The sequence below is a fragment of the Metopolophium dirhodum genome, chromosome 6 (genome assembly GCF_019925205.1).
Source record: "Metopolophium dirhodum isolate CAU chromosome 6, ASM1992520v1, whole genome shotgun sequence".
Classification (NCBI taxonomy): domain Eukaryota; kingdom Metazoa; phylum Arthropoda; class Insecta; order Hemiptera; family Aphididae; genus Metopolophium; species Metopolophium dirhodum.
Window position 1 is genome coordinate 26835006 of NC_083565.1, and position 24635 is coordinate 26859640.

Below are 24635 nucleotides of genomic sequence, written 5' to 3' on the forward strand. Positions count from 1 at the left end.
AAAAAAAATTTTTTTTAAATCTGTAACCCAAATGTTGCTACGATAAGTCGTTTGGTTAGAACTTTGTGGGGTGTGTACTGTAAGTAAGAAACGAAAAAACCTGTTAACTTCTGTGTGCTTGATTACGGTCCCATATGACGGTGGCCTCTGTTATGCCGCAATTCCACCACATGCCGTTCCAGGAAATACGCCATCAATCAGCGAAAGAGACCTTGTGACCAAAAGATGTGAGGCTGGATCATCGCACCCTCCCATGGGGGAGAATGTTGAAGACTTAGACTATCAACGTCGCAGCCGCTTTGACCGGTTTTTGCGTGCGTGTGCACAAGTCCGCGATTACCTGTGGACTTTGGTCCCGGTGGCAAATCGCACCGGTCAACGGCGATTATCGCTATCAGCTATCTGTGCCGCCAGTTTTTGTGTGGCGTACAATGTCCCGCCACCACTCTAGTATGCTCCGGACCTGCACGACTGGTGTACGCGTCTGTCGTCTGTTAAAACGCGTCATTAATTACGTCTTAAAGTTTTAACGCTGTTGTTGCCGTTCGTCGTGTGGACCCGTCTTCTTGCTGTCCCTCACTGTTGACGATCGTCAATTTGTTGTTCGTTGTTCCGCTGCCGTGTACTACGAGTTATTCTTGAACGTCGCGTCGACCGCCGCTGTCGGTAACGAAAGTTACGTAATTGTGGGCCGCCGCGAGCGAACATCGTACGTGCCGTTGTTACCTGCCGTCCTATCACGTTAAACGGTGGGTTTATTGCCTCGTTGCCGTTATCACCGTCGCCAAGCCTGTTGATACCACTCCGTCGGATCACCGTACGCTGTACACTAGTAATTGTACGAGAGCCGCCGTCAATAGCCGTAATCAATCTCACGGTCGTATCATTTTTTGTGTTGTTGTTATTTTCTGTACCTACTCAATATTGTATATTATTTTATTGTTTTTCTTTCTGATTATCTGTATTGCGCGTAGGAACTTAGTACATAATTTCTCTTGTGTTTGTTGTTAGATTATATTGTTATGTAATAAACCAAAATACGGGTTCCTATCACTACAGTCAAAATTTGTCTTGACTTTTTTGTTCCACACACATGAGTTTACTAACCGACGCGAGTCGTCAAATTAACCGCCTCAAGGTAGGAGTTTGATGGCGCAACAATTACTATTTATATTAGAATGTAAATTATGTTGGTGAAAAAATTAAGGAAGACGATACTAAAAGTTTACAAAAATAGAAATCGCTCATCCATATTTTTGGGTCTTTTACAATAAATAGGACCAATAAAAATGATTAACCGTGAAATTCATGATGTGTTACTTGCATTATACTGAATTTGTTAGTTTTTCAATCAATCTATGAAATTTATATCTTAGGTATACACAAAATGTCTAATAATATATTATAAGAAAACCTATTAAAAATGAAGAGCAAATGAATGAAATACATACTATCAAAAATGATTATGTTATTCAAACATCATTCTTAAATACTTACTTTTGGTTTTTTTGCCCCAATCTATCATACCATTATTTCCAAATTGCGCTGCAATTTATTATATTAATATATATCATATGATGATGTTTCAAAAAAGTAAAAACATCGACTTTTTGTAATATTTAAAAATATTATCAACCAATATTATAGATAATAAATATAGAATGCATTTAATGTTTATACAACTATAATATTAAATGAGTGTAAAAGATATATTTGTAATAGGTACATATTATATAATTATATAAGTTAAAGTCTTCAGTAATTATATCTTATAATTTACACCAATAAGTCTTCTGTTGTATGATTTAACTATATATTTAATTTGTTAAAATATTTAGAGAAGTGAAACTAAAATACGGGATTCCAAAATATGTAAGAACTAGAAACCATTTTTTTATTTCCCTCATGTGTTATCCCCACGTCATTGTGGTGAACCATTTGCACAATACATAAATAGGTAGTAGGACATCATCTGTCCCTCTACATCAACATTCTAGAAGATAAGATAATCTGTGCCTATATACAAGTACATGTTCGATATTTTAATTACTAAACTCAATAATTCAAATTCAAAAATTTAAATATCACAAGATTTAGAGCTAATTAATATTGGGCATTGAAATTAATATAAAATATCGAAAATCGACTCATATAAAGGCCTAGATAAACTTCTTCTCTTAGATTTGTATAATGAGTGGTCATACTACAATGTCACTCGTTAAGCTATATTATTGAAAAATTGAAATTGGTAAAAGTGGGGAAATGTACGTATATTATTGGAAATATGAAACTAAGTATCAGTGTTTCACTAAAAAGCATATGTGTACCTAATCATCGTGTAAAATGCCGCGTAATTGTCATTTATATGTGCATATGCAGGAGCGCTCCGCCATTTATTTTATGTACAGTCACTCATAGTCATGAATTATTTTATGTACAGTCACTAATAATGATCACAAAAAAAAAAAACAAATCAGAAAAAATGGGAATATGCAAGCAAAAGCAGTTTCAACAACTTCTATTCTCTTATTTAATTCACTGCTCTCCCCCTTATTCAATGATTCATTATTGTTATGCTTACTAATTGAATAAAAGTAAATAATTACTAATTGAATAAAAGTAAAATGCTATACAATACATGATTGAAAATAAACGGAGAATCCACACACTGCATATAAATATATCGGTGCACCGTACATGTTTATGTATATATTTTGTAAATTTAATACATAATATAAAAAAGTATAATGATGTCCACCTATTATTATTAACCATCGGTTATTAGGGGCAACCTATAAATTTAATAACATAAGTTTCATCTTCGTTATTATTTGGTTTTGTTGGCATAGTAACTGCAACGTGTTATCAGTCAGAAAAATACAATAATATTTTAGGCTCCAAGCCTCAACACGATGACATCACGGTAACTTTCATCTCCTATTCTCGAACAAAATTATAGAAGGAGCCCAGCCATTAGATAAACATTAATTACAATTACAATTAATAATTGCAACTATTGTCTATTATAATAACTATTCCAATACAATTTAAAAATTAGTGAAACGTAATTAATTTTTTATATTTGCATATAATTAAAATATCTATCCAACTAACTTTTATATACATAATAATTTTACAGTAGGAAATTGATCACATTATGATTAGTAAGAAAACAATTATTATAATGATACTTACAGAAACATTGACGTTGTTCTTGTTATGAAATAATTAATGGTTAGTAAAATAGTACATTGTGTGGCGAAGGCGGGAAGTAAGATATTTCAGTCACGGGCGACGTGTGCACCACTAGCCGCAGGCGAGGGCCGCATTTCGCCAAAGACTGAAATTGCCTTCCCGCACGAGCTACCCGTACTATTTTTGTCACGCATCTGTGTTCATTGATCATGGCAAAGGGTATGCAGGGATCTATGCAACAACCAGACGGCAACAATATTTTATGAAAGAAACGATTTGGTTTTATTCATTTCAAACGTCATGCATGGTGGTTATAATATGACTATACGATGTATCCAAAATGTTATGTTTTATAAGGACCGTGATATAGATTTCAGTGTCTGGTTGTGCAGTGTCTGGGATACGCGCGTGATTTGTGCGCTCAGAATTTTTGGGGATTTCTATTTTATCGCCCGGCACTGTTGGGGATTTTTATTTTACCGTCTGACATTAATTGGGATACCCACTTTGCCGCCCGTAATTTTTAGGGATTCTCACTTTACCGCCCGCTGGACGGAAAAAGGACGCTTTCCAACGCTTCAAACACTATCGAAAACCAAACTTTCGGTGCAGGTGTAACAAAATAGTATATTGTGTGGCAAGGGCGGGAAGTGAGCTATTTCAGTCGCGGGCGCCCAAGACCGAAATTTCCTTCCCGCACGAGCCACACATACTATTTTTTGTCACGTCTCTGCTTTCATCGATAACGGCAAAGGTAATGCAAGGATCTATGCAACAACTAGACTATAATTATACGACAATAATATATTTCATTAAAGAAACGATTTGGTTTTATTTATTTTAAGCGTGACGCATAGAGGTTATAATACAATTACCTATGAAATGTTACCAAAAGTTTATAATTTGTGGAGAACCGACAACCGTGGTATAGATTTCAGTGACTGTTTGTGCAGGGTATACGTGCGTCGTACGTCAATAAATGAGCGGAGCAGCACTTTTGGGGATTTCCACAAGGCCGGAAAAAGGACGCTTTTCAACGCTTCAACCGCTATCAAAAACCAAACTTTCGGTGCAGGTGTGACAAAAATATGTTATATTTCAAAGATAATTATATTGTAATATGGATATCTAGCGAAACCACAGCCAAGGAGGTGGGGCATGTGTGTTTCGCTGGGCGCCGCGGGGTTGACGGACCGCGGCGCTTGCCGGAGGCCGGGGCGTCCACGTCGCCGGCGGATGGATACTGACTTATAAAGTTTGCTAACACCGAGCCAATCGTCCCATTTACGGTTGATTACGTGAATCAACCGGTGACACGAGATCCAATCACGGCGTCTCCGACGAGTGACTCGCTGGAGTGCGTGAGATGAGAATCACAGAAGGCCGACGCTAGCTCCTACATGCTTAAGGCGTCGCGTCGGGTGATTACTTCTCCGAACATCCCTCATGAGTACCTTGACCGATAGATGGTTCGCATTAGCTATGAGCAAAGATGCGTTCCTGGCGGAAGAGATCAAACCGTTCCAATCTCTCGACGCCAGCGGAGGGCGCATCTCCGAACCGACTCGCCTGGTGATATGGCGAGAACTCGGCGCCCTGGTCGCGCGCCGTTTAATGCAGACTACTAATCTTATGAAACACGATGGTACAGAATAAAGACACCCCGTCGGGTTAAGGCCCGGTAGGTGGGAATTCGGATTGCGGGGTCCCACCACCAACGTGTATAAGACTTAGTTCTTTAGAGGCGGAGCCGAGCAGCCCGTCGACAGATAACCCCCTCTCGGGCCGGGACGCTGGCGTCACTCCAGTCGACGCCACCGTGCTGACCCCACCGCCACGCAAAAAGAATGGCAAGTGGAGGAGAGGGCGGAAAAGGCCAGCGCGAGTCAGACCTCAAAAAGAAAGGGTCGACCCTGGCATAGGTCGCTTGGTCCTCGAACGCGATAATATAACAGACAGCCCCGAAGATCGGCAAGCTCGAACTGAGAATGGTGAAATGCAAGGAACGGCTATGTCAGTTGACTGCATAATCAACGCGGACATTGGCAGGCTTGCGGTCCTAAGGGAAGACGAGACGCTAATTAAAGCAGTTCAGATAAACGCAGCTAGATCGAAGATCGTAATGCATGAAATCGAACAATTATTGGTAAGCAAGACCATAGATATCTGTTTGATACAAGAGCCCGCAACCGATGGTAAATGGGTCTACCTGCTAGACAGGCGCCCCTTCAAGGTGATAGCTAGCGGCTGCGAACCCAAGTCCGCGGTCGTTATAGTGAACCAAGCCATATGTGTCTTGGGCCAAAGGCAGTTAAGTACCTCGCATAATGCCGTGGCCACAATCGCAAGGGACGGTATTCAGCTCACGCTGATATCGTCCTACTTCCAGTTCTCGAAGCCCACCCAGAGGTGTGTCAACGCCCTGAACTCTGTGATGGACGGACTGGACGGCGGCATACTTGTGGGGGCTGACGTGAACGCGAGGTCCACGGTTTGGCACGACGACAGGCCGGACAAGCGAGGTGACATAGTGGTAGACTTTATTAGCCAAAGGAACCTAAGAGTTCATAACCGGCCGGGCGTACCGACGTTCAGGAACCGCGGGTCGGCGAGCCTGGACGTGACTCTGTTGTCAAACAACGTCAGAGTCGTGAACTGGTCTGCCACTCACGACCTAACGTTGAGCGACCACGCCCTAATCCGTTTCGACATCATCACGCGGAAAAACGCGCACGTCTGTCCAGAAGAGAACGCTCGAGGCTATAACTACAGCCAGACGAACTGGACCAGATTCTGTAAGACCTTAGGAGACCTGAGAGATACGAGGATAAGGGACCTCGAATGCCCGGACGTCGAAAGTTGTACGATAGCGCTTTCGGACGTACTGAGGGAAGCGTGCGATAAGCACATGAGAAAACTGAAGGAAAGCAGGCACAGACCCCCTCCGTGGTGGAACGATACATTTCTAACCACTGTGTGACGGGGAGTTATAAGACCATTCCCTCGGGGGTTTATACATATGTCGCGAGGGCGGCTCCTTCACGCCTTTGGATGACGCGGAAACATCCCTCCGACGGGTTACGTCAGGGCGCCCTGGCGCCAGGCTGCTCTCGTACGAGATAGATCGGTGGGTTTCGTATAACCGCGTCGGCGAGCGCTGGATTCGACCCAGTCAAGTAACTCCCCTTCTACTAAGGCGCTACTCCCGACAGCCCCCGCGAGGACATCCACATATGTCGCGAACGCGCGGCCGGCGAGCGCGAGCACGCGAGGTACACGCGCGCGTCGGCCGGACGCACGCCACACAGCTCGATGGGCATTGTTACGGGCACTGTGGAACGATACACTGGGTCGAGAACTGAGCACCCTCGGCCGTTGGAATGCGAGACTCAGGAACGCTACCAGCGCATTGGTGCGTCGGGCTACGCGCGCCAAGTTTAGAAAGCTGAAGGCGGCCCACAAGAAACATTGTTTCCAAGCCAGGCGAAGGGCCTGGCGTGAGTTCGTAACGGAAACGGGGAACAAAGAACCCTGGGGCCCCGTCTTCAAATGGCTGAAAACTGGCGACGCTAGACCCTCGGAGAACCTTCCAACAGCCGTTCGCAAAAGCGACGGCACGTTCACCACGTCTCTAAGGGAAACAGGGGAAAGACTTATGGAAACCCTGGTCCCTGAAGACAGCTACGATAACGAAAGTCCTGAGCAAATAGCGGCCAGGATGGAGACGGGAGTGAGGGTCGGCTTCTTCAGTAAATGGTCTGAGGACCCCGGGCATATCGAACCCTGCGAAGTCGAGGAGGTTAAAAGGGCCATATGGCGGATGGCACCAAGAAAGTCTCCAGGAATGGACGGTATAACGGCTAAAATCCTGCGACAGGCCTGGCCAGTGCTCGCGGAGAACATAACACACGCATTTAATAACTGCCTACGAGCAAAGAGGTTCCCGAGCACATGGAAGACGGCCAAGTTGGTCGTGATCAGAAAGGCACCGGGCAAGGACCCTTCTGAAGCCAAGCCTTACCGTCCCATAAGCCTCCTCCTAGTACTCTCTAAGGCGCTAGAGCACGTCATAGTGGAGAGAATCCGGTGCGACACAGATTCGCACATGTCGAAAAGACAGTTCGGATTCACTAGGAACCTCTCGACCGTCGACGCTATCCAACACGTACTCGACTGGTCTAAGGCAAGAACGGAAAAGTACGTCCACGCAATCTTCCTGGACATCTCGGGCGCGTTCGACTGCCTCTGGTGGCCGCAACTGGTAATGGACATGAAGGCCGCAGGCTGCAGAGACGGCCTCGTAGAGCTCACTAAGAGTTACCTCGACGGTCGCCAAACGGAAATGAAAATTAGCGACCAAGTCATACGGAAAACCCTCACCAAGGGGTGCCCGCAGGGCAGGGAGTACGGCCCTGACCTGTGGAAATACGCTGTGAATCCACTTCTGTCAGAGGTGCTGCCCATAGGTACTGAACTAGTCGCGTACGCAGATGATCTTGCACTGCTAATCTCGGGCAAAAACAGGGCCGAACTAACCGCAAGGGCAAACACCCTTCTCGAGAGAGCATCGCTGTGGGCGAATCAGCGCAAGCTTACCTTCTCGGCAGCCAAATCACAAACATTGTGGATAAAAGGTTCACTCTCCAAGCCACTGGTCCTCCGTCTCGGCAACGATAGAATAAAGCCGACCGAGACGGCGAAATACCTCGGTATAACGTTCGACAAAGGCCGAAAATTCAGCGCCCACCTGACGGAAAAAGCGAAAAACACGAAGGCACTGTTTGGTCGCCTGCACGGAGTTGCTAAGACCAACTGGGGACTGAAATCTGGAGCGCCGCTCCAGATCTATAAATCAGTATTCATACCACAAATGAGCTACGCGGCCTCGGTGTGGGCCATGGACTGCATGTCCCAGGCGCACCATCGGGGCAGAGCGAACTCAGCCCAGAGACTACCGTTGCGGGCGATAACAGGTGCCTATAAAACGACGTCGACGGTGGCGCTGCAAGTACTAGCGGGGACACCCCCCTTGGACTTGAAGCTAAAAGAGATGGCCAGGGTCGAGAAGGACAAGATCCTCGTAAGGAAAGGCGCAATGACGGCCGTAGAGGCTGGTCGCAATCTGTCACATTATACAAGCGAGACCATCGACCTCTGGCAGCAGAGATGGGTCGCTATAGACAAGGGAAGGTGGACTTACGCCTGGTTCCCAAGCATCCGTCATCGGTTGGAGCGCACTTGGTGCGTCATGGACTATTACACGTCACAACTGATGACGGGACACGGGGACTTAAACGCGAAACTCTACATGTTCAACCTGAGAGGCGATGCAGTTTGCGGATGCGGGTCACCAAACCAGACCGCCGAGCATCTGCTGTATGAATGCCCACTGACTGACCAGGAAAGAAACAAACTCGAGCTCACGGTGCGAGCGGCCGGTGCGGACTGGCCGTGTGAGCCCGAGTTCATGACAAGATCCGAGGTCTTGTTCCAGGCGGTGAAACAGTTTGCACACGCAACACTGAGCCGCTCTGAGGAAGGACGTGCCCGTTAGACGTGATTTGGCGTTAAAGTAAGATTCCGACCCGGGGCCTCTGGAAATACAGTAGCCGGAGGCCAGAGGGAAGAGGGATACCTCTCTAATCCGCACGGGGCTCACCCGTCCGAGTGACATATCAGCGCTAAAAGCGGCGTGGAAAAATGTTGCGACACACCGGCGGAGGCAATTAAGCGAGGGGATGTGACGGAAGGGCTGGACCAAAGCAACCGCGGGCAGGCACCTCGAATTTTTCCTGTCCGCGGACCTCCAGCCACACGCCGGCACGTTCCCCGCCCAACTCCGGCCGAGAGTTCACGGGCCCGGCCAACTCGTGAATGAACACGTGCAAGGCGGAAGTCCGGCTGGGGAACACCCACCCGACAGGCACCCAAACCCGAGCATTCGGTACGGACACGGCACCCGGCAAAAGAAAACCGTACCACTCATAAAAGGTCGCGTCGCGGCAGCGTAAACAACTGTCCCGACGCCGATGCTAGTGGGAAAAGAGTCGTTGTGAGTACTCTGGATAACGGATCCTTAAATCTCATTTCGCGGGTCACTGGGAGAGCCCTACTGAGAACCCGACTTAGCTAACGCCCGAACGGTATCAGTGCCCAGTGAGCTTTGTGGCGTGCGTCCGGCCGACGCGCGCGGGTACCCCGCCTGCTCGCGTTCGCGACTTATGTGGATGGCCTCGCGAAGACTGTGGGAGTAACGCCTTAGTAGAAGGGGAGGAATTTGACTGGGTCGAATCCAGCGCTCGCCGACGCGGATCAGCGAGACTCAACCATCTACCTCGGACGAGAGTAGCCGGCGGGGGAACGTCAGCCTGGCGCCAGGGCGCCCTGAACTTAACCTGTCGGAGGGATGTGACCGCGTCACAAAGGCGTGAAGTAGCCGCCCTCGGGAAAAATGGCTAAAGGTGTAAAAACCCCCGGGGGAATGGTCTTATACTCCCCGTCACACAGTGGTTTACAATTGTAATATGGATATCTAGCGAAACCACAGCCAAGGAAGTGGGGCCTGTGTGTTTCGCTGGGCGTCGCGGGGTTGACGGACCGCGGCGCTTGCCGATGGCCGGGGCGTCCACGTCGCCGGCCGATGGATACTGACTTAGAAAGTTTGCTAACACCGAGCCAATCGTCCCATTTACGGTCGATTACGTGAATCAACCGGTGACACGAGATCCAATCATGGCGTCTCTGACGAACGTCTCGCTGAGGTGCGTGAGATGAGAATCACAGAAGGCCGACGCTAGCTCCTATATGCTTAAGGCGTCGCGTCGGGTGATTACTTCTCCGAACATCCCCCATAAGTACCTTGACCGATAGATAGTTCGCATTAGCTATGAGCAAAGATGCGTCCCTGGCGGGAGAGATCAAACCGAGTGGATGGGAAGGCGCACTGGCGACTCGGTCGGCGGAGGGACGGTGATTTGGATTCAGTCAATCGTTTACAAATGACCCAGCTCTGGGGGGAGGACTCCGATGTTGTGCGCCGGAACCAACCTCGACGGCTGGGTGCCACCAGTGGCAAAACCTTGAACGCACCAGCCCGAGGGCCGGCAAACACAGTTTGTCGTCAAAATAAGCACAATTTGTTACCGTAAGACTGAAATCACCGAAGAGTGGGCGGAGTCAGGAACCACATGCCTGACCTACGGGCAGGTAACATCTTAGTAACATTAGGCGGAAGCGAGGAAGCGGGAGCTAAGGCCCATCGCTGCCGTAAGAACGGCTAAAGAAACTGCGGTGACGACGGCGACGGCGGGCTCGGATCCCCCGCTGCTGAGCGGAAACCGACCGCTACAAACAACATGAGGCCACCAGAACTCTGAAGGCGGCAGAGCGAGGACAGGTCTGGGGGACCGCCGGCTACACCGGGCCGGTGTTCCCGCGCCCCCACGGGTGAAGCGCCCGCCGTTCGGGGGGGGGGCTGGCGGGCCCCCGGAACGGTCTGACCTAGGTTGCTGAAAGGGCATCGAGGTAACCCCGTGAATACTTACTGGCGCTCACCCGCCTGGCAAGGACGGCCCAACCAGGTCATGACGAGTCAGGCGGATAGACTGACCAGTACAAGTACACACCTGCTACCGACCGCGCCAAGACGAGTCACGTTGAGAAACTGGCTGACTAATCTGGTCCGGGAAAGGGTCAGGCGGGGTACGGTCTTAACGAAGCTAGACCTAGAGCATCGAGTTAACTGAACTGTAATCACAAGGGCTCGGGGCAGGCCATGCTTGGTGCTAGCGAATTGACCAAGGACCTCCGAGTTTCCTGGGCCACCTGTACCTTCCAGGGTGGCAACCCGGTGGTTTAGAACACGCTAAGTCACAAAAGGTTTTAAATGGGTAGGAAGGTGATGGGGGGCGCTTGAACAAGGCTACACCCTCGAGCGCCCTCACGAAAAGCTCACTCATGATTGTGCAGAATCGTGCGGAGCAAAAAGAGCCGCGGGATTGAGGCCGCGGCTGACGATGTCCTGCCCGGGTACAGGTCTGGGCGGATGACGAACGGCCGGAAGGCGTCTTCGCACCCCCGGGCTACTTGAGGTCCCCGTCCCGATCTCAACGCCAGTGGAGGGCGCATCTCCAAACCGAGCTTCCCGGGGTAATAGGAAGCACCTGGAGGTGGTCTCAGAGACTTACCGGTGGCGACGGGGAAGGGTCATCAATGAAGGAAAAGAGGACTGGCTAGGCAGTTTTCAGCAGACCAGCCATTCCAACAGTATACCCCAGAGATGGGCAGCTTGCCAAATACAGGTCCTCAAGGATCGCAGAGCATCTGCTTACACATACGACTGCCCGACCGTCAGCTACGAAAAAAGCTCCGTGCTCAAGGTGCAAGCGATCGGAGCGGACCGAAACGCAGAGCGCGGACTCACGGGAAAAACCAATAACCGTGTTCCAGGCGTATCAACGCACTGAGGAAGGGAAGACCTGATAGGCACGTCAAAAGACCCTGATGTGGGTCCCCGTACAAGGACGACCGAGGTGATGGAGGGCACCTTCCTTTTCCGCACGGGAACCATCTACCCAAGTGGGGGAATTATACCACCTGCGACAAACCAGTGGGCTTGGGCGAGAAGCGCCAGAGCATGACGAGGGAAGCAGACGCGGACCTCCGTCAGCGCGCTGGTGCTTCTAGCACGAACCTGACTGAGAGCACACGGGCCCGACCAACTCGTGTGCGAACACGTGCAAGGTGGAAGTCCGGCTGGGGGACACCCACCGTCAAGCACTCAAACCCGAGCATTCGGTACGGACACGGCACCCGGCAAAAGAAAACCGTACCACTCAAAAAAGGTCGCATCGCGTCAGTGTAAGAACTGCCCCGGTGTCGATGCTAGTGGGAAAAGAGTCGTTGTGAGTACTCTGATAACGAATCCTTCAATCTCATCCCGCGGGCGACGAGGACAGCCCCACTGAAAACCCGACTTAGCTAACGCTCGAACGGTAACAGTGCCCGTCGAGCTGTGTGGCGTGCGTCCGGCCGACGCGCGCGTGTACCTCGCGTGCTCGCGCTCGCCGGCCGCGCGTTCGCGACATATGTGGATGGCCTCGCGGGGGCTGTCGGGAGTAGCGCCTTAGTAGAAGGGGAGGAATTTGCCTGGGTCGAATCCAGCGCTCGCCGACGTGGATCAGCGAGACCCAACGTTCTACCTCGTACGAGAGTAGCCGGCGGGGGACCGTCAGTCTGGCGCCAGGGCGCCCTGCCGTAACCCGTCGAAGGGATGTTTCCGCGTCACCCAAAGGCGTGAAGTAGCCGCCCTCGAGAAATATGGCTAAAGGTGTAACAACCCCCGAGGGAATGGTCTTATACTCCCCGTCACACAGTGGTTTACAATTGTAATATGGATATATGGTTGACTTTGAAGATGAAGTCAAACTCGTTTTAAAACGTAATAGGTATGACTAAAATTTAATGAAAATGTATCACATTATAATAAGTGGAACTCAATGTATGTACATGTGTAATATATAGACGTGCTGAAAAGTAAAATATAATAATAAATAATAATTACTGTCACTCAGGCCATCTAAAATAATTAAAGTTAGTAAATAAAATGTTGTATTTCAAAGATACTGATGTTGTAATATGGCTGATTATGAATAGGAAGTCAAAATATCTTTTAAACACATTTAAAGTACTTTAATTTATTTTTGGAAAAACCAATGTAGTAGTTAACGTCCATTTTAATATTAGATTGAATTTACCTATTTACCTACATAATTTAAATATACTAATATTATACAATCCAACATATACTATTTGATTAATATTTGAATATTAATGACGTGAATTACGACTTTTTTAGCATTTCGATATTGTAATATTTTGAAATCTTAATGAAAACTTAAAAATTCAAATACCAATGAAATTATTATGTGATCATTATACCTAGATAATGGACAATATTCCGATCACGATGTTTAATGATGAGTCAATTAAAATAAACAATAAATAATTAGGTCGAATAGACTGAAATTTTCTGGCATTACGTTCGTAAGACAAGGAAACACATGTGGGTGGGTGGTGAGTTATTCTCAAAGTATGTTGTAAAGTAAAATAATATATTAACTTACCATTACTGACACCAATGTTTTTGCAATTCTCTAAAAATATAAAATACTCAAACAATTTAGATTTAAATATATATTTTTAAATGATAATAATATTATAGTATAGTTATAATTAATGAATATAGTTTAGATTGGGTGATTATTACGAACACATTATTACAACTAACGTAAGTATAAATACTATTAATAAAAATATTCATAATACAATTTTCATCATACATTTATATAAATAACAATTATACAGTAGAAAAAAAAGCATATTATGATAAGTAAGAAAAAATAAAATAAACTTACCGAGATTATCTTCTGGATCATCATATACTTTTGAATCTTGTTCTAAAATAATTAATGGTTAGTAAAAATATGTTGTATTGCAAATATAATGAGGCTGTAATATGGTTGATGAGGAAGTCAAACTCGCACTAAAATGTGTTAAGTATGACTGATATACAAACATTGTTGTTTATCTAAACCAATCTTGTGATCGTTTACGGCTATTTTTATAAAATTCCTTGAGAACTCTACCCCACACACTTCATTGTTGACATTATTGATTTTTTTCACAAAATTCTTTTTGTTTTAAAAAATTCACACAAGTTTCATCAGTATAAATAAAATATCTCTATAAATCACAAATTAAACTCATTTTGAACACAAATACAAATGACAAACACACACGAATAGTTCACAGACATAACTAATCATTGAAAACCCCCGGGTCTAACCTTGTAAAATGTATATAAATATTGTCACGAGTGTATAGATAACATAAGACGATAAATAGTATTAATTGTAGATAGCATATGACAATAGTATTTAATGCGTAGATAGCATACAACACCGCTATCAAAAAGTAGAAATATAAAATTCTCAAACAATTACAATTTTAAAATATATTTTGAAATAATTATAAATAGGTACCCGAGTAACAATTTCATGGGGTGAGGTCGGCTAAACAGATCGATAGGTGCATGGAGATTGGAGAGTGTCAATTTTATTTTGAACTGTTTTTAAACTTTGTTTGGTTCCTGGTCCGTTCGATTGACTGTACCGTGTCTGGACCGTTCATGAGGTATATAATTGACCGTGGGAAATAATATTCTGGTGTTAGGTCCGTGCAATAGACTGAACCGTGTTTGGACGGTTCACGAAAAAAATTATTGACTGAAAATTCTAAAATCTGTGGACACCCACACATTTCACAACATTACCCAGTCTACAGAAAATAATTATTTTCATTGTGTTATTTGTAACTACATAATATCATATAATTTTACACAGCCAATCAAACACACTGCACCCACCTACCAACCAATATAATGAGGAACTATTGTATAGGATAGCCACCACTGATACCTAAACATATATTTTAACTAGTCTAACTTATAACAATATTATCCCTTTTATATCAATATAGATGCCTTCTTACATTTAAATTGTTTGTATATTTAGTTTTTTTCAGTTATTATCATATTTATAAATTATACAATATTATAGGTAATCCAATAATCCCAGGCTATAAAACAATTACAGAACAAACATTAGTATATCTTATAAGTATCTTACAAGTATATATTATATCGAATTAGAGCACCGATATAAATATGAAAAGAAAAAATATTTATTTAATTTTATTGAAGTAGCATTATATAGATATAAGTAATATTTTTACCTAAATGGTTGTATTGCTAAGAAGGTTTAAATACAAGTACACATTTTAAAATGTACTGTATATTGTATGTTATATTAAAGTGATAAGTAAATAAAATTAGCACTAAGTAAAATAACTCATAATATATTTAATTTTTAATAAGTTAAAATATTTACCTTTAATAATTGATGTTAAATTACATTTAATTTGACTTTTATTCTGGTATATAAAATTTATTATTCTAATAACAGCAGTATATTTTCTACTAAACATTATAGTAATTAAAAATTAAATTGTAATTACTAATTACTATTCATGGTTTATTTGGTTTAACTTATGCCTAATAACTTTATTTATTAGGTAATTATTTTAAATATTATATTATAATACTTTAATTTTACATTGTATTGATCATTAGGACAAACCGGATGAATGTTTATTTAATATTTAGACTTAAATAAAATTGCAATTTATTTTAATGTTTAATCATAGGTACCTAGTTCATTTTTTGGCATGCAATCCCTTATATTAAAAGTATTTCTAAACATATAGACTTTTTTTTAAAATTTATTATCAATATTTTTAATGAACAGATTCCTACCACAATAATTAGATAGATTTTTTTTTTTATTTCACTAACACTTCAAAGGCTGAGTCTATATATTATATAATCTAGAAAATTCGTATATTTATTGGGCCCAAGTATAAAAAGGTGGATAAGTGGATGTCGCTCTGCTGTACAGTAGGTTACAAGTGGGTCACTGTAATGGATGGTGTTAAATTTGAATTCAATGATATAATATCATTGTATAAGAAAAACGATTCTGAGCGAAAACGGTCAGTCAGCCTATGATTTTACCAAGTATATTTGATGATATTATTGTGAATAAAGTAATTTATATAATATAACCTATTTACGTGGAACTTGTTTTAAATTTTCAATCCTTAGCCATAAAAGTTAAAAATTTATAAATTTTTAACCACAAAATAATTAATAAATTATAAATTTGATAAATGTTGTCAAAATTTGAACTTTATATGCTTATAAAAAAAAATTGTGTCTATGTATTTTTAATATTTTTCAACTGCTATTAGAACGATATATCAGGAGCCTTATATTAAATTTTCACGCTTTTTACCCAACAAATAAAAATTTATTGATATTTATAGAAAAAAAAAAACTAAAAAAATTGAAAACTGACAATGTCCGTAAACAGCTCAAAAAGAGTCAAAATATTTTCAACGTTTTATGGTGTATAGAAAATGCTAATATAAACATTCAGTGAAATTTTCAAGTATCTACGGTCATTCATTTTTTAATTACAATAAAATAAGAAAATTGTTACATGAGAAATCGAGTAAATATAAAATGTTGTAAAAATATAAATTTCAGACGCTCATAAAAATTTAATTTAAGTTTCTTCTAGACATTTTTTTTTTGATAAAGGTAGACAAACTTATGAGTAATCTTATATTACATTTTCAAATTTTAGATTTAAAAAGAAAAATTTTTATGAATTCTCATCAAAATAATTTGCTATTTTTCGTGATTTTTCCGTATTTTGTCAAAATTTGAACTTTAAATGCTTATTATTAAAAACTGTGACTAAGGATTTTTAATTTTTTTCATCTGCCTTTGAAACAATAACCTAGGAGCCTTCTATTAAATTTTCAAGCTTTTTTACTCAACAGATAAATTTTTATTGATATTTATAGAAAAAAAAACTAAAAAAATTGAAAACTGACAATGTCCGTAAACAGCTCAAAAAGAGTCGAAATATTTTCAAAATTGTATGGTGTATAGAAAATGCAATTATAAACATTCAGTCAAAATGTCATGTCTCTACGGTCATTTTTTTTAGAGTTACACCAAAAACCAAAATCGATTTTCTCGAAAACAGATTTTGTGTATAAATTCCCGTTTTTTATTAATTTTTCTTTTGTTTTTCATGTCGCGTTTGAAAACTACTTTTGATGTATTTTTACTTTTGACCCCCCAAAGTACCAACTAGATTCACTTTCCTATCAGAAAAGTTACTATTGAAGAAAATCCAAGCACTTTTACTGTCCTAAAAGGTGATGACAGACACAAAACTAAAAAAAAAAATAAAAAAAAAAATAAAAAAAAAAAGACACATCATTGTAAAATCAATACATTCATCGCTTCGCTCAGAATCTAAAATACATTCAATGTTTGTTAAAATAATTTACTATTTTCCGAAGACATTAAAATATTTATGGGGTCGTATGACGTATACTTTTTAGATGAATGAGGAATATAAAATAAATAATTGTTGCGAGTGTAGTGGTTTTTGACTTTGAAATTTAATTGACTTAATAAAAATGAATCATCAATCTTGTTATTTAGCAATTTGGTGAGGAAGGTGTTGTATGATAAGTGTCTACGTACATTTAAAGGTTCTAAGTTTAATAATTTTAAAATATTTTCGTAACCAGAGTGAGGAGTTCTTTGAATATTACATTTATGACCTATAAATCTGAGAGCTTTATTTTGAACTTTTTCAAGTTGATCATTATGTCCTACATTGTTGTGGTCCCAAATTAATGGAGCGTATTCTAATAAAGAGCGGACTAGTGAGGTATATAGACATTTTAAAGTAACTGGATCACGAAAATCGGAACAGTTTCTTTTTATCATACCAAATACTGCTAAAGCTTTATTTTTAATCGCTGATACATGAGCATTGAATAATAGCTTGGAATCAAATAAAATCCCTAAATCTTTAAACAATGACGAACGATGTAAGTTAATGTCACATATATGGTAATTAAAATGCAAGGGATTGTGCTTTTTGGAGTAAGTAACAATTTGGCTTTTATCAATATTTAATGAAAGACTATTTGATTTATACTTTTTTTTGATTCATAAAAATTGAATTTAGAACGAGTATTTTATGAGTTATAAGTATAGACAAGCGGAGTAGTGGACAAACATTTTGTGGGATAACCCCGCGTACCACTTCACTCCACCATCGGCACCATCTAAACTTTTTTATTTATTAAATTTTCATTTTCCATTATTTTTTAGTTTTATTTTTAGAAATGTCAATAAAATTTTATTTGTTGGTTAAAAAAGCTTGAAAATATAATAAAAGGCTCCTAGTATATTGTTTCAAAGGTAGATGAAAAATATTAAAAATATTTAGTCACAGTTTTTTTTTTTATAAGCATTTAAAGTTCATAAATCACGAAAGTTAGCAAATTATTTTGAGTTGAGAATTCGTAAAAATTTTTCTTTGGAATATGTAATGAAATCTATGTGTTGTCATTCAAAAAAGTAAAAACCTTAAAACCTATAAGCATAAAAAATATTTAAAAATATAATTTTTTAATAAAAACATTGGTTTATTAACAACTTGAAACTATGTAAAAAAATATTTTCAAAAACATTAATACTTTTTGAAATAATAAGTGTTCAATGATAAAAGAATCACCCGGCATAATATATTATACTATTACATAAAACAAATATAGATTTCTATTGCCTTTTAAACTCAATCAATTATTATTTTTTTATTTTTATTTTTAAGTCAAAAAAATGAGATGTCAAAATTCCTACACAGTAAAAAAAAGGTGAGTACTGGATAGTACCTATGTTAGATTTTATAATTATAATTTAATATTTCTTTGTGAAAATACATTAAGTACCTACCTATGCGATTTATATTAGATTTTATAACCAACATTGAACATATAATTATTTAATTATCAATGTGTAGGTATTATAATTATGTGATTTTTTTCTTGTGTGGGAACTTACATTCGCCCGAAAATTCGTATGCCACGATATGCATATAGTGCAGTGAATTTCGACATAACAATTTTTAGATTTACGGGGCTGCTGGCGAGATGCACAAAATAGGCGATCGGGGTTTGTTCGCAAACCAGACACGTGCGAATTTCGGGGTATATCGTGCAAATTCGTGCTAATCACGTGCTAAATATTGGCATAAACAGTTTTTTGATTTTCGCAAAATTTCCATTTTGGGCAGTGCTGGCGAGACGCGCGAAATAGTCGAACGTGGTTTGTTCGCGAACCAGACACGTGCGAATTTCGGGGTATATCGTGCAAATTCGTGCTAATCACGTGCTACATTTTGGTATATCGAGTTTGTTATTATTTTTAATTTTTCACGTTGGGTGGTGCTGATGAGACGTCTCTCCAGCACCGCACATCATTTTTTGTCATAGAGTTGTATATTTTGTCATACAAATTTTGGCGATAGTCATGCAAATTCATGCTAATTATATGCTAATTTCCTGTAAAAAAAAATTGTAAAATTTTTGAATGGGTGGTGCTGGAGAGACGTTCGTTCTGGTCACTACATTTTAACTTTTGTGGAACCGTAAAAAATAGTCGTACAACCATCTCAACACCGAATTTTCACTTTAGTAGAACGGTTAATAAAATGTTGGTACAACCGTCTCAACACCGAATTTGCACTTTAGTGGAACCGTCAATAAATAAACCTTACAACCGTCCCAACACTGAATTCGCATTTTTGTGGAACTCAGTGCACTCCATGTTAAATCCGGTATGCAAATCACTGATTAGACCATGTTTGGAACGAGATTTGAACGCAGTGCAGCACCGCTATTTTATATATGATTGTAAACCGTGTATGAAACTAAATTGTTACTCGGGTAGTAATAAATAGGTACTATACTTATAATTAGTGACTTATGTTTAGATCGAGTTATGTTATTATTAAGAATATATTATAACTACAGTAGAAACTAGGTATGTTCAACCAAAAAATAAAATTATGTACATTCATTAATTTGCAACTATTAATAAAATTATTCGATTAAAATTTAAAAATTAGAGATAAGTAATTTATTTTTCATCATTGAATAAAATTAAAATACTTATCCAGTTTACTTACATATAAATAACAATTATACAGTAGAAAAGCGATTACATTATGATTAGAGAGAAAACAATATAATAAAACTTGCCGAGATCAACTTCTAGATCATCCTTTACTTTTGGATCTAGTTTTAAAATGATTAATGGTTAGTAAAAATATGTTGTATTGCAAGATAATGAGGTTGTAATATGATTGATGAGGAAGTCAAACTCGCACTAAAATGTGTTATAGGTAGTAATATTTTGCAATTTTTATACCTAACATAAATATTTAAATACCAACGAAATTCATTGGAGATACCCTTTTAGTACTTCTACCTCAAAGTTTGCTAATGAACCAATTAAAGTTAACAATAAAAAATTAGTTCAGCTGAATTCAAAGTTTCTGTCGTATACATATGCATGACTTGTAAGACAATAAACCACATGTGGGTGAGTCATTTTCAAAGTACGTTGTAAAGTAAAATATAATAGGTAACTTAAACTGATACAATTATTATTAATTGTATCTCCAATAATGTTAATGGTTATTAAAAAAAACATTTTATGTTTCAAAAATATTGAGGTAGCATTTGAGTAAGCAATTATATTATTACTAACTAAAAATTAAAAATATAAAATTATCAAACAATTACAATTTTATAATATATTTCTAAATAAATATAAATAGGTAGCATTAAATATGTACCTACTATACTTATAATTGGTGAGTTATGTTAAGATCGAGTTATGTTATTATTAAGAATATATTATAACAATTATTATCACAAGTATAAATACCATTATTAAAAATATTCATATAATATGTATAATTTGATTCCTAAAAAAATAAATCGTAAACAGTGTTCGGAAAGTTCACTAAAAAATAGAATTTGTTCACGTTCACGTTCTTTGAAAAATATATGAGATCATTTGATTGTTCATTTAAATTGTTTTATTTTATTTTTATAAATCGTTTAAATACTTATACAAAATCGTGAAATTCATAATATTATTGTTGTTTTATGTCGAGGCAGTGCACTGGAATTTAATTTATTCTATTTTTATACTTTGTTATCAAACATATTATATAACATGGATATTTAAAAAAAATAAATAATAATTGAATAATATTGTTAATCATAATTTATTAAATAGTGAATACATATAAACGGAAATTCTATTTTGTTTTTCATGATGCTTTAGAAAAGTACTTGAATTATTTTAGGACCAACTAGATTCACTTTCCTACTAAAAACAATGCTGAAGTAGAAAATCAAAGCATTTTTACTGCTTCAAAAGATAAAAATGGATTTTCACACACAAAAAAAACACTCATCATTATAAAATCAATACATCCATCACTTCTCTTAAGATCTAAAATCACAGAAAGTTGATAGCATGGCGTTAGTTAGTGATTTTCATATTCCCGCAGCGTGAAGTTAGCGGGACGTTTTTACGATCGTGGATAATCGATCGTAGATAGGAGCTCTAATTTTTATGTTTGTACCTATATCCCGAAATCACTAATTGAGCACTAAAATGTCGTGATATAATGGTAATTAAACGGGAATTTCTATGCATAACTATTAATCAACAAATTCTATATTTTTCTTATTTTTCAGTGCAGTTCCCTACTCTCCTACTTATTCTTTGCTTCATTATGATTATGATTACTAATTGAATAAAAGAAAACTACAGTAGAAACTAGGTATGTTCTACCAAAAAATAAAATTATGTACATTCATTAATTTGCAGATATTGATAAAACTATTCGAATAACATTTAAAGATTAGAAATAAATATGTTTTATTTCAAAGATAACGAGGTTGTAATATGGTTGACTTTGAAGAGGAAGACAAACTTGCTTTAAAAGGTATTTGGTATGCCTAATATGCTAACATTTTTATTTAGCAAAACCTATTTTGTGATGTTAATTTTAATATACTATGTAGGTATATGTTTATGGAAGAAAACATATGTACATTCATTCATTAATTTGCAGCTATTTATAAAACTATTCGAATACAATTTAAAAAGATGGATAAGTGGATGTCACTCTGCTGTACAGTAGGTTACAAGTGGGTCACTGTAATGGATGGTGTTAAATTTGAATTCAATGATATAATATCATTGTATAAGAAAAACGATTCTGAGCGAAAACGGTCAGTCAGCCTATGATTTTACCAAGTATATTTGATGATATTATTGTGAATAAAGTAATTTATATATAACCTATTTACGTGGAGCCTTGTTTTAAATTTTCAATCCTTAGCCATAAAAGTTAAAAATTTATAAATTTTTAACCACAAAATAATTAATAAATTATAAATTTGATAAATGTTGTCAAAATTTGAACTTTAAATGCTTATAAAAAAAAATTGTGTCTATGTATTTTTAATATTTTTCAACTGCTATTAGAACGATATATCAGGAGCCTTATATTAAATTTTCACGCTTTTTTACCCAACAAATAAAAATTTATTGATATTTATAGAAAAAAAAAAACTAAAAAAATTGAAAACTGACAATGTCCGTAAACAGCTCAAAAAGAGTCAAAATATTTTCAACGTTTTATGGTGTATAGAAAATGCTAATATAAACATTCAGTGAAATTTTCAAGTATCTACGGTCATTCATTTTTTAATTACAATAAAATAAGAAAATTGTTACATGAGAAATCGAGTAAATATAAAATGTTGTAAAAATATAAATTTCAGACGCTCATAAAAATTTAATTTAAGTTTCTTCTAGACATTTTTTTTTTTGATAAAGGTAGACAAACTTATGAGTAATCTTATATTACATTTTCAAATTTTAGATTTAAAAAGAAAAATTTTTATGAATTCTCATCAAAATAATTTGCTATTTTTCGTGATTTTTCCGTATTTTGTCAAAATTTGAACTTTAAATGCTTATTATTAAAAACTGTGACTAAGGATTTTTAATTTTTTTCATCTGCCTTTGAAACAATAACCTAGGAGCCTTCTATTAAATTTTCAAGCTTTTTTACTCAACAGATAAATTTTTATTGATATTTATAGAAAAAAAAACTAAAAAAATTGAAAACTGACAATGTCCGTAAACAGCTCAAAAAGAGTCGAAATATTTTCAAAATTGTATGGTGTATAGAAAATGCAATTATAAACATTCAGTCAAAATGTCATGTCTCTACGGTCATTTTTTTTAGAGTTAGACCAAAAACCAAAATCGATTTTCTCGAAAACAGATTTTGTGTATAAATTCCCGTTTTTTATTAATTTTTCTTTTGTTTTTCACGACCCCCCAAAGTACCAACTAGATTCACTTTCCTATCAGAAAAGTTACTATTGAAGAAAATCCAAGCACTTTTACTGTCCTAAAAGGTGATGACCGACACAAAAATAAAAAAAAACACACATCATTGTAAAATCAATACATTCATCGCTTCGCTCAGAATCTAAAATTACCGATACGTAATTTATTTTTCACCATAGAACAAAAATTAAATACCTATCCATCTTACTTTTATATAAATAAAATTAAAGGTATAGTAGATAAGTGATAACATTATGATTAGTAAGAAAACATTATAATAATACTTACTGAAACAACCAATTGCTTAGTTTTAAAATAGTTATTCATTAGTTAGTAAAAAATATGTTTTATTTTAAAAATAATGAGGTGGTTGTTAATTGTTATATGGTTGACTTTGAAGAGGAAGTCAAAATTGCTTTAAAATGTGTTAGGTATGCCTAATATAGGTACAAACATTTTTGTTTAGCAAAACTAATTTTGTGATGTCCTTTTATAATATCAGATTGAATTGACCTTTATTATGAAACTTAAATATAATACTTTTATCGAAGTCAACTTATTCGGTTTTATTGATATTTAAATATTAATGTGAGTTATGAGAGTTTTGATGTATTGCAATTTTTATAACTAACATCAACATTAAAATACCAATGAAATCCTTTTGAGATGCCTTGATAATATTTTTACTTCAAAGTTTGATAAAAAAATCAATTCAAATTTACAATACAGAATTAGTTCTGCTAAATTAAAGTTTCTGGCGTATTGGGTGTGACTTGTTGTACAAGAAAACATTTATGTGAATCATTCTCAAAGTTTATTGTAAAGTAAAATATAATAACTTATGCTGATACAATTATTATTAATTTTATCTAAAACATTGTTGTTAAAAATAAAAATTATTATAATAATATTGTGCTTGCTTATAGATTTAAAAGGATTGTTGACTATTGTGTTAAACATAATTTTTTTTTTTGGAAATCGTATTCTATTTAATATTTTAGTACTATGACTCAATTATTATATCTTTAGAATAACAGTCTATAAATTATTGCCATAACCAACAATATGTGACGTATCATGTAATGTAAAATATAAATATAAATATATATATATTATGTACTCACCAGCGTATATACATCCAATACAATTTATCATAACAAATATAGCTAATAGAATATTAATTTTTTTGACCATGTTCGTAAGCACAAAAAATTAATAATATTTTCAGCGTTGAATATAAGAATAATGAAAGAAAAATTTTTTGTTATTTTTATATTTGAATGGTTATTTAGCATGTACAAAACAAAACATGTGTATGCATAAACAATTGAGTAAACTAACCTAGAAATATTAGGTAAACAATGTATTTTTCATGCGGGTATATAATATGTACTTACAACTGTGGCAGCTGCTGAAATGTAGTCTAAATTGTAGATGAAACCGGCGGTAACTAAGTAAATAATGATTTATACCAAAACTAAAGTAGATTGGATCCTATCGA

General features: G+C 37.9%; 1 protein-coding gene across 1 annotated transcript; it reads right to left on the minus strand.

Annotated features, from left to right (window-relative positions):
* Positions 1-13124: 13124 nt before the first annotated feature.
* On the minus strand, positions 13125-24341 carry LOC132946394 (uncharacterized). The gene is made up of 3 exons (XM_061016383.1): positions 24259-24341; positions 13611-13652; positions 13125-13349 (listed from the first exon to the last, which is right to left on the minus strand). Exons 1-3 carry the CDS (start codon positions 24326-24328, stop codon positions 13135-13137), a joined length of 327 nt encoding a protein of 108 aa, XP_060872366.1. The 5' UTR covers positions 24329-24341; the 3' UTR covers positions 13125-13134.
* Positions 24342-24635: the final 294 nt, after the last annotated feature.